Source organism: Ovis canadensis, chromosome 3 (assembly GCF_042477335.2).
Source record: "Ovis canadensis isolate MfBH-ARS-UI-01 breed Bighorn chromosome 3, ARS-UI_OviCan_v2, whole genome shotgun sequence".
Classification (NCBI taxonomy): domain Eukaryota; kingdom Metazoa; phylum Chordata; class Mammalia; order Artiodactyla; family Bovidae; genus Ovis; species Ovis canadensis.
The window spans coordinates 188,401,392-188,417,165 of record NC_091247.1 but is presented as its reverse complement, the minus strand read 5'-3'; the positions used below and the strand labels follow the sequence as shown (position 1 = coordinate 188,417,165).

Sequence of the window (15,774 nt, the reverse complement as noted above, 5' to 3'; positions counted from 1 at the left end):
GTATGGAATGCCTTGGGGTCAGGGAAGATAGGTAACATTTGATTTGAGTCCAGAGTTAGTGTTCCTTGTCTTCAGATTGATTTTAAATGTTCATCTGCTTAGCTATATTTTTGTAAAATACACAATTATACACTCAGGTATCATCACAAGTCGGATTGCTGTAAAAGTTTCTAAATGTTTACTCTTACTTTTTGTGCTTATCTCTAACTGGTAGCAAAACAGTTTGCACACCAGCACTGCTCAGTGGATGACACTGGATTTGAGAAATACAAAATAGATGTAGGGATTACCTTAGCAATCTAGTAGTTAAGACACTGCATTTCCACTGCAGGGAACACAGGTTCAATACCTGGTCAAGGAACTAAGATCCTGCATGCCTCAAATAGAAAGAAAAGAAAAAGGCAAAAAACAGATGCAAACCATTGACCATTTTTTAGCATGGCCAAAAAATAGAAAAGAAAAAACAGAAAATAGATGCAAACCAACTGCTTTCTATAATATATGTAATAAAAACCATCATTAGTCAAAGGATTTTGTTCCCTTTTTAACCGGTTATTTATGTATTAGGAGCCAAAGCAGAAAACTGTACATGGCTCTATCAAGAGTTAATGTGATTTTAAAAACTTTGAAATTATCTCAGGTAAAGGGCAGAGATTGCTGGTAATCATTTGCCTTTTTGCTATTGTATTCTTAAATAGTGACGCTGATAGAGCATTGTGGCTAAGAGTTCAAGCTCTGGATCCAGACTCAATTCCTAATACACTATTTCCTAAATCCTAGGAAAGCTATTTCGTCTCTAAACCTCATGATAATGAAAGCAATACCTTTTCCGTGTTGGTGTGAATTATACATGAATTGATACAAGTAGTAAGCTAAGAAAAGTGCCTTCATAGTATGTAGTCAATAAATGTTTAATTTTGTGTAAATTCAAAGTCTGCTAATACAATTAAAATTGACTTAATTCATCACAGATCTAGATGCATATTTAAATAACTATTGCAGATGAACCTTCTTTTGGACAATCCCAGGAGGCATTTTATGTAAATACATTATAATTTATGAATATTCCCTTCAGTTGAATTACTTCAATATCTGGGTTTATTTTGTGTTCATTTCTATGTCTCACTATTTCTTTGCATTATATTTTCTAGATTGAATCAGCAGAAGTATCTGGAAACAGTGTGGTGTGCAGCTTTCTTCAGTATATGGAAAAGTCAAAACCTTGGCAGAAAGCTTGGTGTGTGATCCCCAAACAAGACCCTCTCGTGCTGTACATGTACGGTGCCCCCCAGGTATCTAAACTATATCTTTCTGAAGGGACAGAGGGAGGCAGGTGGACACTGAACTTAAAATTTTTCCATTACTTCTCTATAGAATAAAAGAATTCATACAGTTTCACTATTTTTCATTATAATTGAAAAATATAAGTAACTATAATTCAGATTTATTTAGACTGATTCCTTCTATATCTGCTTAGCTGCTCAGACATATCCAACTCTTTGCGACCCCATGGACTGTAGCCCACCAGGCTCTTCTGTTCATGGGATTCTCCAAGCAAAAAATATTGGAATGGGTGGCCATTTCCTTATCCAAGGGAGAGGGGATCTTCCAGACCCAGGGATCGAACCCAGGTCTCCTGCATTGCAGGCAGATTCTTTACTGTCTAAGCCACCAGGGAAGCCTGATTCCTTCTATAGCCTAAAATGTTTTCTCCCTATGGATCATTTGCCCCTTCTGTCAATCCTATTCAGTGGGTTTGAGAAAATATGGGTTGAATTGGTAAATAGCATGGGAAGAAGAGGTTGAATCAGAGGGAAAGGCAAGGAGCCTTTTTAATGATAGGAAATATCAATAAGCCTTTTTTCCAACCCCTGAAAGGATGGATACCTGAAAAAGAAAGCAATGTGAGAAGAAGGTGACTTTAAATCAACCTTAGATTACCATTATCCAGTAATAATTTGGGGGGACCTTGTGTGAATGTATCTAAAATAAGTATTTGGGAACAACAGACATACACCAGGCATTAATGGATTATATTGTACTTAAAAACCAGCAACACACAAATCAATTGTGCTCTCACCTAGAAACATGAAAATTTTAATGTACCTGTTGTATTTTAGCCTATATCTACTTTAAGGGCTGCTGTTGCTGCTGCTAAGTCACTTCAGTTGTGTCCGATTCTGTGCTACCCCAGAGACGGCAGCCCACCAGGTTCCCCCATACCTGGGATTCTCCAGGCAAGAACACTTTAAGGGCTAGTGAAACTTCATTTTCAAAATAGACTAAAAATGCCAAGATGTGTACATGTATTTTTTTAATTGAAGTATAAATGATTTACAACATCGAATAAATTTCAGATGTATAGCTGCTGCTGCTGCTGCTAAGTCGCTTCAGTCATGTCCGACTCTGTGTGACGCCATAGATGGCAGCCCACCAGGCTCCCCCATCCCTGGGATTCTCTAGGCAAAAATACTGGAGTGGGTTGCCATTTCCTTCTCCAGTGCATGAAAGTAAAAAGTCAAAGTGAAGTCGCTCAGTCATGTCCAACTCTTAGCGACCCCATGGACTGCAGCCTACCAGGCTCCTCCATCCATGGAATTTTCCAGGCAAGAGTACTGGAGTGGGGTGCCATTGCCTTTTCCAAGATGTATAGCACAGCTATTCAGAAATCGCTGTGTGTGTGTGTGTGTGTGTGTGTGTGTGTGTATGTGTGTGTGTGTGAAAGTGAAAGTCCCTCAGTCGTGTCCAACTGTTTGCAACCCCATGTAGCCTGCCTGTCTCCTCTGTCCTCGGACTTTTCCAGACAAAAATACTGGAGTGGGTAGCTGTACCCTTCTCCAGGGGATCTTCTCAACCCAGGGATTGAACCTAGGTCTCCTGCATTGCAGGCAGATTCTTTACTGTCTGAGTTACCAGGGAAGCCCATATACATATTTTTTCAATTCTTTTCCCTTATAGGTTATTACATAATATTCAGTATAGTTCTCTGTGTTATAAATAGGTCCTTGTTGGTTATCTATTTTATACATACTAGTGTGTGTGTGTTAATCCTAGCCTCCTAATTTATCCCTCCTTCCACTCCTCTTTCCCCTTTGGTAACCAAAAAGCCAATTTTCTTTTCTGTGTCTGTGAGTGTCTTCTGTTTTGGAAATAAGTTCATTTGTGTCTTTCTTTTTCTTTTAGAGCCCACACATAAGTGATATAATATTTGCCTTTCCCTTTCTGGTTTACTTCACTTAGTATAATAATTTCTATGTCCATCCAAGTTGGTGCAGATGGCATTGTTTCATTCTTTTTATGGCTGAGCAATATTCCATTGTGTATGTGTGTGTATATATATACCACATCTTGTTTATCCATCCATTTGTGGATGGATATTTAGGTTGCTTCCATGTTTTGACTATTGTAAATAGTGCTGCACTGAACATTGAGGTGCACATGTCTTATTGAGTTATGGTTTTCTCCGGATGTATGCTCACGAGTGGGATTGCAGAATCATATAGTTGCTTTTTGTTGTTTTCGTTCAGTTTCTAAGTAATGTCTGACTCTTTGCAACCTGCATGAACTGCAACACATCATTTTCTCTGTTTTTAGTTTTTTTAATGAACTTCAACAGTGTTTTCCATAGTGGCTGAACCAATTTACATTCCCACCAACAGTGTAGGAGGTCTCCCTTTTCTCTACATCCTCTCCAGCATTTATTATTTATAGACTTTTCGATGGTGGCCATTCTGACCAGTGTAAGATGATACCTCATTGTAGTTTTGATTTGTATTTCTCTAATTAGCGATGGTGAGCATCTTTTCATGTACCTTTTGGCCATTTGTATGTCTTTGAAGAAATGTCTATTTAGGTCTTCTGCCCATTTTTTTTATTGGGTTGTTTTTTTTTATTGTATTTCATTGTTTTTCCTGTCCATAAGTAAATTGATACGTGAATGAATTAAACACCAAATAGAATTGTGTTTGGTAATGAAATCATCATTAACATTTGCTGGTTTTGTACAATAAAATTACTGTTCTCTTCTCTTTTACACTGAATAAAGAGCTGAATGGGCTCCCTCACAGGGAAAGAGGTATGGGGTCAATGAATTCTGGCTCATTTAGGCATTAGTGCTTATTCATTAATTCACTCAGGTGACATTACCAGTGGCCTCATGCAGAGGCACGGTGCTAAGCAATGATCTCTCCCATCTCCATGGAGAGCTCACAGTACAAGCCTGTGGAGAGATGGTGGGAAAGGAGCGTTAGTGGGAGCCAGGTCACATCTCACCATGTTTTTCCCTTAGGATGTCAGAGCGCAAGCCACCATTCCACTCCTGGGCTATGTTGTGGACGACGTGCCAAGGAGTGCAGACCTGCCACACAGTTTCAAACTGACCCAGTCTAAGTCTGTGCACAGCTTTGCTGCAGACAGTGAGGAACTGAAACAGAAGTGGCTGAAAATCATCTTTTTAGCTGTCACAGGTGAGACGCCAGAATGTCCTAGCCAGCATCCAGACACTTTGGACGATCATCTTGAACCTAAGAGAAAATCAGAATGCCAAGTTCCAAGACCTACCACGGTGTAGGGCATGTCTCAAGACTTATAGCTCACGATATTCTCAGCTCTCCTTATTCATCTCTTAGCACTTTATGTTGAAAAATTTTAAAGGCTCATAAATGCATCTTTTGGGGGACTGTTTTTATGTACTCAGTGAAATTAATGTGCACAGCCATTCTACCCATAAAGTTTGAAATAATGTGAAAAGTGGAGCATTTTTTTAATGAGCTATTCCTTGAATTTGTACTTTTGTCTTGGAAAAAAGTGGTATAAATTAATTCTATCACTTTAGGTTAGAGAAGTCTTCTTTCATTTAAGAAATCCTTTAATGTCTTTACTTACACATGTAGGCTTTATAACAGTTTGAAAGATATACCTCCGTGTTGCCAAAATAGATCCACAGTAAAAATAAAAAAAGAAAACAACAATACAGGGACAATTTAGGCTATTGTATTAACTTATTTAAGTTAGTTTATAAAACAAGCTGCATAAATGATGTACATTCTTTTAAAGCAAAAGAAAAAAAACACATTGTTGGTACTCAAGATAATACTTGTGTTTGTAGAAATACTTCTAAGAATAAAATGTCTTAAGTATATAGCAATTATGTACATATAGTATTAAATACAAATATATATATACACACTATCCACACTTTTCAGGTTAGGTTCATATTTGTCTCTAATTTATTTTTAAATATACAGCATGTTTTATCTCGGAACTGAGCAGTGTTCTAAACTTATGAGATGTTTTTGCTGACTTACATTTAACTGATTAACATCTAAGGGTATTGATATTTTTATAATAAAAAGCTGTAATTTATGTGGCATGGGATATATTAGTGAGTTCCAACAGTATTTTTAAAGTACTATTTTTCTTTGTTCTGTGCCTATTTAAAACAGTGCCTCTCTTTGAAGGTGCTAATAATACTGAGTTAAATATAAGATGAGGGTTTAATTAATGCTTCAGTCTTGATTACTCTGAGATAAAGTGCATTTTGGTCACTGGGATGATCAAGTCATACAGATTATTTTACCTTTTACCGTCCTCTAATTGTTGTGGCAGTTAACATCAGCATGTACAAGATTCCTGACCTTACGTTGAACTGGGACATATGGCAACTACATTTATTGTTATGTTTTCCTTTCCCTTAAGACTGTTAATTTTGGTTAAATGAGGACTATATATAGTTAACACTTAAGATAACTGTGTGGGCTTATTCCTTTGTCAGATAAAAAAAAAATTCACGTGATAATCTATGATTAAGGGTAAAGGATAGGTAATTAAGACAGTTTATGCTTAACTTTTTAAACCATCTCACTAAAGAACAGTGGGGGAGAAAATACAATATAGAAAAAATAGTATTTTAATGGCAGGTTTTGGGGGGTACAGTATGATTGATGAAAATTTGAGCATTTTCTCCCCTTTTATCCTCTGGGGAATTTTAATAAACAAGTTTAATATTAATAGATTCCTTGTCACAAAGGCCATTCTTTATTATATTGTAGTTGTGATTAAAATCCCACATTGTTGGATATTTAAGTTAATCCTTTTCTCAAACTTAGATCTCTCTCTTGTTTTATTTACCCTTACTCTATCATGTTCCAAACATTGTCATTTTTTAAATTCATCTGTTTGCTAGAAATCCACAAGAATGATCCTATTAGCCTTTGGGGATTACACCTTAAAGGTAGATCAGCTTTCACTCAGAATTTGAGATTGCCACACATTTTATTCAGGCCCTGTTTTTTCAAGAGATATATGAAGTATCAGTATCTCTTTTTTCCCCCCACATCCCTAAGGAGAAGCTAAACTAATTATAGTAGGCATGATTAGATTGCCTTCTTCTGAAAAAGGAATACCAGCCATTATCATCAACATTAAGCCAAATACTTGGAGCCAAAAAAAGATAAAGGTAGCTTCTTAGGCCCTATTAAATTAAGGACAAATTTAAAATATTTTACATTGTTTCTCTTTTCTAGTTGCCAGGCATGGGTGTATTTGTGTATGTACTGTTTAGGGGTGACTATTGAGAAGGTTATAATATGGCTGTAGGTGATGCTTTGATTTTCTTAATCTCAAGAAAAGAGAAGCAGTAAAAATGTAGAATGATTATCAGGAGAAGGTGACTTTTGTAATGAGTATAGCAAAATGGAAATGTAAGGGCCAGTTAGAAGATTTACAAGTCAAATTATTTTTGAAAACTATTTTGAAGAGCAAGATTACATTTTTCCTACAAATAAGTCCTCCTGGAATGGAAATAACATGAACACATTTAAGTTTTGGCTCAGTAAATATCAGATATTATTTAATATAGATTATTGAAAGAAGACTCATGTAAAGAGAATATTTATTATCATGCTCTTAACATTATCTTTAATTTTTTTCAAAAAAATTAGAAATGTTAGTATCAGAAGAAAATTTCTGCTTATCCAGTCACCGTCTTCACATTCCACATGTTCTTCTGTCAGGCACAAAGAGAAGCAATGAAGCAGCTTTGTTTTCACTAATGCTTTTACTTGGAGAAAGGCAAAGGAATACTTTCAACCATTTAGAAACACTCAACCAAAAGACCTCAGAATGCACCTAATTGATTATAAGAGTAATATCTTTTGCTTTCTGAGACACCTAAGTTGTCATAATAAATTGAGCCTAGAAAAGCAATTGATTGTTTTACTATTAAAACAACATTCCATAAGGGCCTTATTCTTTATTTTCCTCTAAGTCATCTTTTCTTTAACATGCCTTTCCTTCAGACTTAAAAAAAATACTTCTTTGATAAAAACTACTATTTATTATAAAACATTCCAGTTTTTAAAATATAAGTTTTGCTTTATTGAAAGTCTACCATTTGGTATATTGAATATGAGATGTAGTGCAGACTTCAGGTTTTAAGTGGGACCCAAAAATGAAAAATGCCACCATCCACTTTTGTGACAGTGGCATCTATAATGCCATCATGTATGCAAGCAATAAAATTTTACAGGGTAGGATTTTATACTGAAATTTTAATGTGAACATTCCTAGCCACAATGATAAAGAGAATTAACTTCAGACGCTTTAACCTCTGCACCACGAGGGAAGCCCTCTAGGAGTGATACTGTAATTCAAATTGCTCATTTTAAGGAAAAGAAAGTATATGTGGCAGGGTTTGGTGTAGGGATAACATTATTCTTGGGATTCAAGTAACCATCAAAAGCCTTTTTATTTTTGCAAAGCGTCTGGATGGTTTAAAAAAAAAAAAAAAACAGTTGAAGCACATCTGCACGACTTCATCAGGTTACATTTCATTTTCCATGAAGCTTAATGTAGATTGGTATATTTACTGGCTAATGTATGCAAATTAAAAAGAAAAAAAAATCCAAATTTTTAAAACGTACCAAACCTTTTATTGTCTTCTTTGTGGAAACAAGATTTGTCCCCCTCTAAATTTTAGATCTCATTTTTGGTTATACCCAAAGCCTTAAGTTCTTATTCTGAACTCATTGTCTGTGATAACTGTAATAATAATCTTTCTGGGCTGAGTATATCCTGAGGAGAAGGTAACAGTGGGAACAAATAAACTTCTAGGGAACAAAAGGTTTTTGTTGTTGTTTTGTTTTTTGTTTTTGCAGGTATTCTTGCTGTATTGCAGAATAGAAAATTTTGTCTACATTACATAATGTTCCTGTTAGAGCCTCTAAGATTAAAAGCACATGGCATATATATGCTAAAATTAATTCAGAAAGCAAAAATATCTTAATGTGTTAATTTTTAAATTTTATATTCTTTAAGAATATATTAATATGAAATTTGTGTCTAATGTGTTCTTATTCTTAGGGCTATATTGAACATCTATAGTGGATCATGTTACTTTTTCATCCTCATCCAATTTTATTAGAATCAAATTGCTTTTTATTTTAATACTATTATTTACTATAGAGTCTCCAGATTTAGAAAATAGGGGTTGATGTAGAAAGACTACTAGATATACTTTTGAAACCCATTCTGTGAGTTTATGCACACAGGTATATATGTAAAAGCACTGTTGATTTCAAATTCTGTTTTTCCATAGGAATAAAATTTTTATAGAAAGTATCCTTTTTAACTTAAATATTTTAACATAAATTATATATATGGATTTTTAGTAAAATCTATTCTTATGTATGCCCTGTAATCATGTTGTCATGAGAAGATAACTTTGCTTTCTTTACTGATATGGCAAAGAGGAATATGATTCGGAATTGAAACAAGCAAGTACGGACAGAAAGGTGGACAGAAAGAGACTCATGGTCTCCAAGTCAAAGCAATATATCTAAGATAAATGAAAATTACTTAAACTGCAGGGGGTGTATAAACTATAAGATGCAAATCTATGTAATTGCACACTCATAGATCTATTGCACGTGGGCCTTTCACCTTGACCTCTAAATTATACCACTAGTATCTTGTCTTTGGGCTTCCCAGGTGGCTCAGTGGTTAAGAATCCACCTGCTGAGCAGGAGATGTGGGTTCAATCCCTGGGTCAGGAAGATCCCCTGGAGAAGGAAATGGCAACCCACTCTAGTATTCTTGCCTGGGAAATCCCATGGACAGAGGAGCCTGGTGGACTATAGCCTATGGTGTTGCAAAGAATCAGACACGACTTAGCAACTAAACAGCAACAATCATACTATTACTTTCTTTTTCTTTTAGACTTAAAAAATAATAATAATACTGTTGGACCATTTTCTGCACTGTTTAATGACATTAAAAAAAATTGCTCTAAAGTCAGTCATGGTCTGTCTTCTAATTTTTGGACTGAACATTTGGCAGGAAACAGTGACTTTTCTGTCTTTTGAAATAAAATAGCACATGACTTCTACAAGATAGTTAACTCATTGTGAGTCACTGAGAGTTACATGATGTTTACCCCTTCCTAAAATTCATTATAGATTGAATTAGTGAGATTAGGTAGACTAGTGAGAAATTAAATCAAGAAATATTGTAGCATATTTGAATAAGTGAATACCAAATACATAGAGTGAGATATATATACATTAATATATAGGTTTGGGAAAAGACATAATAGTCTATGGGACCATTATGATAACAGAATTGCATTATATAGTACATATTATATGGATGTTGGAATGTATCACTTGGGGAAGGTCTCTATCAGCAATTATATCTGTATATAAAATTTGGGGGATTTTGTTTGTTCTACAAACTAGCATTTCATTTTGTGAGTGACAATTGACTGTTATATTTGAATAAGTGCTATCTGGGTTTTTGAATTGTTGAATGATCAATTTGAAAAGGTATGTTAGCAAAATTTTAGAGTTAACTCAAATGTGAAAAAGTGTACACAAAAAGTAAGTTTTCTTTTCTAGCTGTATGAATGTAAAATACTTGCAGATACTGTATATATTGTGTAAATATGTATATTTGGTCAGAGAGCTGGAAACATTGTAAAATTAAGCACTTTAATTCTTATTAAATAAACACTTGTATCTTGTAAATAAATACATCCTTGAATGAATTCTAAAGGCTTCGATGTTATTTGAGCTAGGATTATGTATGTTCAATACACAATGATTTTGGTTGTTAGAAATTTTAGTTGATTCAGAAAAAAGTTACTGCATAAGGTACTGATGTCCTTCCGACCTCCAAACCCTGTGTAAATGTTCAAGAATAAAGTTTTTGACAGAAGCCAGGATTGCCTGGTTATAGAGATATAGGGGCTTCTCCCTGTAAGAACTACAAGGCCAGACCTCCAGGAACTGGTAAAGCACGGCTGCTTTCTTCTCTTTGAAATGACTGCTTTACTCCATAGTGCTCCGTCTTGTGAAACAGAAATAGAAACGAACCGTGTTTGAGTCTTAGTCCTGCAATTACCTGTTATGTGATCTTAGACAATTGGCCTGAATCCCAGTAACAAACTCATGTTCATTTCAAGGAATAAGAAACAGACATTCAGTAACTATGAAGCACTATACAAAATAGCATTTCATGGAACTCTTCATTGGGATCATACCTTATTGGCCTTTAATTTAACAAATAAACGATATCCCTCAAAGGAGTCCTAAGTGACTCTCAGTGTTATAAGTAAAATATTTCTAGAAGTAATCCTTTTTAGGCATTTATTACCTTTTTCAGGCATTAAAGAACTATTTATTGATACTTACAAGCAATTGGCATCAGCTGAAGAATTTCTTAAACTAAATGTTGCCCTTGGCCATTGATATGAATTGTTTGGGTGCATCTTACCCCAGAATAGAAATTATGGCGGAGAGAGTTAGTGTGGCCTATTTGAGGGCTTTTCGAACTTTTATCGCCTAAAGATCTTATTCAAATACAGATTTTGATCTAACAGGTCAGTAACAAGGCAGTTCTTGTTAACAAGGTCTCAGGTGATGCTGTTGCTCCTCAAACCAGTCTTGGAGTAACAAGCGTTATATCATAGACAACTGGCTAGACATCCCTGGCTCTGTCACTTACTGTTTGTCACTTTAGGCACAAACTCTTTGAAAAGTTGTGGAACTTAAATGAGAGAATACTGTAGTATGTTGCCTGGCTCATAGGAGACCTTCATTAAATAATTGTTAGTATCATGAATAGGGATCATTAAGGTAACATGGAAGTTTGCTGCCCTGACTATACAGTAGAATCACCTGGAAAGTAGTTAGACCAAGTCATCCTCTGTCTTACCCTCAGAAATTCTGTTTGCGGGGTGGGCTGTGGACATGAGTAGTGTCAAAAATACCCCAGATGATCCTGATGAGAAACCTTGAGAAAGTGATTGCACACATTTTTTCACACATTATTCCACATAAGTTTCACACAGCACTCTTAACGTTTTCATATTAAATAAGCAGGAATAGATTAAGTAATTTATCACTCTGCTTAAAAAAAAAATTGTTTTTGGCCTTACTAGCTCTTCATTCAGAGAAGGCAGTGTCACCCCACTCCAGTACTCTTGCCTGGAAAATCCCATGAATGGAGGAGCCTGGTGGGCTGCAGTCCATGGGGTCGCTAAGAGTCGGACACGACTGAGTGGCTTCACTTTCACTTTTCACTTTCATGCATTGGAGAAGAAAATGGCAACCCACTCCAGTGTTCTTGCCTGGAGAATCCCAGGGACGGTGGAGCCAGGTGGGCTGCCATCTCTGGTTTCGCACAGAGTCGGACACGACTGAAGCGACTTAGTAGCAGCAGCTCTTCATGGCTGCGAAGGCTTTCCTCTAGTTTCAGTGAGTGGGGGTTACTCTTCAGTTGCAGTGTGTGGGCCTCTCATTGAAGTAGCTTCTCTTGTTGCAGAGCATGGGCTCTAGGGAGTGTGGGCTTCAGTAGTTGTAATTCCTGAGCTCTAGAGCCACAGGCTCAATAGCTGTGGTGCACCAGCTTAACTGTTCCACGACTTGTGGGATCTTCCAGGACCAGCGATCCAACCCGTGCCCCCTGCATTGGTAGGTGGATTCTTTACCACTGAGCCACCAGGAAGGGCCCTGTCACTCAGCTCTTGAAGTCCTCTCCTCATCTGGTTTAAACATTCAATCACTATAATCACTCATTTGCATTTAATTCACTCAGCCTCCTCTCTAGCTTTGTCTTACTTGCTTGGCAAAACCAAAACCTGGTTGACTCTGTTCTGTCTTCTCCATGCCTACAGCCAAGTAGCCAAACAAAATGAACAACTATATTGATTGGTCTCATTTTAAATTCATTACTGGATTACCATTTTGTATCCCCTTTCTCCTCATACCTCCAACACCACCTCCCTCATCCTCCACCCAGTTGATGACCTTCTTACTTTACTCAGAAAATTAATTGACAGAGAACTCCTGCAGTTTCCCACAACCGCATTCAGCCGTCTACCAACACAGGTTCTACATACTCTTATCTTCCTAACCATCCATATTCCTACTTAAATCTGATTTCTAGTTTACACTGTATCCTGTCCCCACTCACCTTCTCAAGAATGCTGTTCCAACCATTATCTTTTTCTCATACAGTATCGACTTTCCCTCTTAACTGAATCTTTCTACCAGCAAACATAAAGGTTACAGTATTTCCCAACCTAAATAAACCTCTTCACTACACTTCCCCTGCCACCTACCACCCATTTTTCCTTCCTTTTTGGAGCAATAGTTGAGTTGTCTATACTTGTTTCCAATTCCTCTCTTCCCATTCTTTCCTGAGTATACTCCAATCAGGCGGAAAAATGTATCTCCCTTGATAAAACCTACTTTATCCATCATTTTCTCCATCTCCATTAATTGCAACTCTGGTTTTCAAGTTTCTTAAGCCAAAAACTTTCATCTTTGACTCCTCTCTTTCTCAGAATACACATCCAATAATCAGGAATTTATATTAGCTCACCTTTAAAATATTCCAAGAATTTTTCAGATTCTTTTTTTATCAGTTCCCACTGCTACCATTCTGGCCTAAACCATCATTGTCTCTTGCTACATTATTTCAGTAGCTTTCTAATTAGTCTCAAGTCCTCCAGCTCTCCCTCCACCCCTCCACTATTAAAAAGGCAGCCAGAGGAGTCTGTTAAAACACAAATCAAATTACATGACTTCTGTACCCCAATCCCTCCAGGGACTCCCATCTGCCTTAGAATAAAAGCCAAAGTCCTTTGGCCTCATACATTTCTATGTTTCCCCACTACACCACCCCATACATTTTACTTTTCTTTAAGCAAGCCAAGTACACTTCAGCCTTAGAACATAGACAGTGTTCCTTCCTCCCTGCAGTGCTCTTCTCCCAGATGTCTGCATGATCACCTTTTCCAGTTTCGAGTCTGCTCAGATCTCACCACAACCTCAGTTTACTGCCTCCACTACCAACATAACACTCTCATTTCTCAACCTGACCTATTTTTTCCTATAGCACTTGGCATCTTGTAACAAACTAAATAATTAGCTGTTTGGTTGGTTGTTTTCTATGTTCTTTATCTACTAGAACATAAGCTCCTTGAAAGTAAGGATTTTTATCTATTTTAATCACTGATGCCCCCAATCCCCATTACTAGGAGTTACTTGGCATTTTGTAGACATTCAATAAAAACTGGATACAAAAGCTAGGCTATAAAAATTAAAAATGAACAGAAATGTACTTCCAAACTATCAAATTGTTGTGAACACAGAACATTCACAGAACAGGGAATGAGAAGAAAAGAAAGCAACTTTTTATATAGTTAAATTGTTTTAGTAACAAAGCCAAATTCCTGATTGTTTAAAACATAGTCAAGAACTTCAAAATATAATACTGAAAATCTTAGTCAGCCTTTGCAGATGGAGTCTTGCTATAAAAAAAAGTCAGTTTCAACTTGCTCTCATCACCATCACTGCAACATCTAGTCTGTGAGGAAATAAGAGGCAGCTGGTCATTGTTCCAGAAGGAGCCAGAAGTGGTGAAAGATGCATGTCCCAAGGAAGTGGGGCTAGAGAGGACCTGCCAGAGGGTTTGGATAATGAGCTCCTAGTCTGGAGTCAATCTCTTACAGAGGAAATGATCCATGTTTTGTTTTGGTCTTGTATTTATAAATACAGAGCCAGATTGTTTTGTCTCAATAAAGGAAACTGCTTTTATAGAGTAAGATGGTACTGCATAGTCATGGTGTTTTCACAGGAAAACATATTTTTAGATTGCTTACATATATGGTTATCATACACTGAACAAAGGTAATAACTGAAACAAGTATATTTTTCTATATGGAATCATGTTCAAAGCTGGGAGAAACACACCACATCCTAAAGATCATCTTGTAGTTTTCCATTAAGATGTGTGTGTCCTTGGGGAGTGGAAAGCAGACAGGCACAGACTACAAGGAGGCACAGGCTCACAGTTTCAATAGAAGGGAAGGAAATAAATTATTTTCTTAAGTCTTGATGCTTTTCTGAGTATACCTTTATTGTTGAGTTTTGACTTTCGAACTCTTTTGATGTTTTATGTACACAAGCACCCATGATAAAAAATGATGAAAAAAACTGAAATGGAACATAAATACCAATGAACATATCAGTTGTCAAAAAAATGCCAAGTGAATAACAACCACTCTAGACAAAAATTAGAAGAATTAATGCATATTTCGAAAAAAGGTAAGTATTTATGTATTTTTGGCTGCAATTTATTTATCTAGGGTGTTTGTTGCTGCTCACAGACTTTCTATAGTTTTATTGTGCAGGCTTCTCACTGCAGTGGATTCTCTTGTTGCAGAGAATGGGCTCTGGAGCACACAGGCTTCAGTAGTTGCAGCACTCAAGCTCAGTAGTTGTGGTGCATGGGCTGACCTGCCCTGCAGCATGTGGAATCTTCTCGGACCAAAGATCGAACCATGACCCTGCCTTGACAGGTGGATTCTCACTGGACCACCAGGGAAATCCCTAATGCACACTTTTGAATGCAGTATGTTGATAATACATGCTTAGACTAAAGGCAAACAGAATCTTATAAAGGTAATGAATTCTAGGCCATTGGTTTGTTTTATCCAGTGGTATGACATTTCAAAAGTCTATGAGTTCTAGAGCTGAGCAAATTAGCATGTTGAATATAATGGGAGCCAAATTTCTTACTGACAAGAGAAGGCAGTTACGATATGGGAAAGGGGGAATGTGCTAAATTTTGTGTTGTTGGACTAGAATTACAGGTATCAATATGAACACATAATTGTATAGTTATTTAGCTAACTGGGTATAGATATAATCCATACATATATTTGTATGTGCACTCATGCTGTGAGGGTCAAGAAGCAGTAATACCCCAGTAGCAGCGTGCATACCTATGTTGGCTTCTAAATACCATTTCCACTAAAGGAACCAGAGCTGTTTGAAAAACTGATTGATTCTAGGGGTATAGCAGAGAAAATTCAAGATAAGCCTGGAATATCATACTGTGACAAAAAGCGAAGGGGTTTCCCTGGTAGCTCAGCTGGTAAAGGATCTGCCTGCAATGCAGGCGACCCTGATTCAGTTCCTGGGTCAAGAAGATCTGCTGGAGAAGGGATATGCACCCCAGTGTTCTTGGGCTTCCCTGGTGGCTCAGTGGGCTCCAGTCCATGGAGTTACAAAGAGTCGGACATGACTGAGTGACCCTCTCACTCAAAAAAAGTGAAAAAGTACTCAAAGAATGATGTGAACATGTCAAAAGGCCCAGAAGTCAGCTTGAAGAGGCTTCAAATAGCAAAATCTGGGACAGCTGAACTTAAATACTGAGTGTTTCCTATATGCTAGTTGCTTATTGTATCAGTATTTAAGGTCTAGGATT

General features: G+C 36.8%; 1 protein-coding gene across 11 annotated transcripts in view; it reads left to right on the top strand.

The window, feature by feature from the left end:
• Positions 1 to 15,774, top strand: part of FGD4 (FYVE, RhoGEF and PH domain containing 4) — a 289,247-nt gene that overhangs the window by 227,628 nt on the left and 45,845 nt on the right. For 10 of the 11 annotated variants that reach the window (XM_069585362.1, XM_069585363.1, XM_069585365.1 and 7 more), the window contains 2 exons: positions 1,152 to 1,292; positions 4,289 to 7,902. The exons of the other annotated variant lie outside the window; for it this stretch is intronic. In XM_069585362.1, the coding sequence (XP_069441463.1) occupies positions 1,152 to 1,292; positions 4,289 to 4,570 (423 nt within the window). In that variant the 3' untranslated portion in view covers positions 4,571 to 7,902. Of the gene's footprint in view, positions 1 to 1,151; positions 1,293 to 4,288; positions 7,903 to 15,774 lie in introns of those variants that run through there. 11 annotated transcript variants of the gene reach the window in all.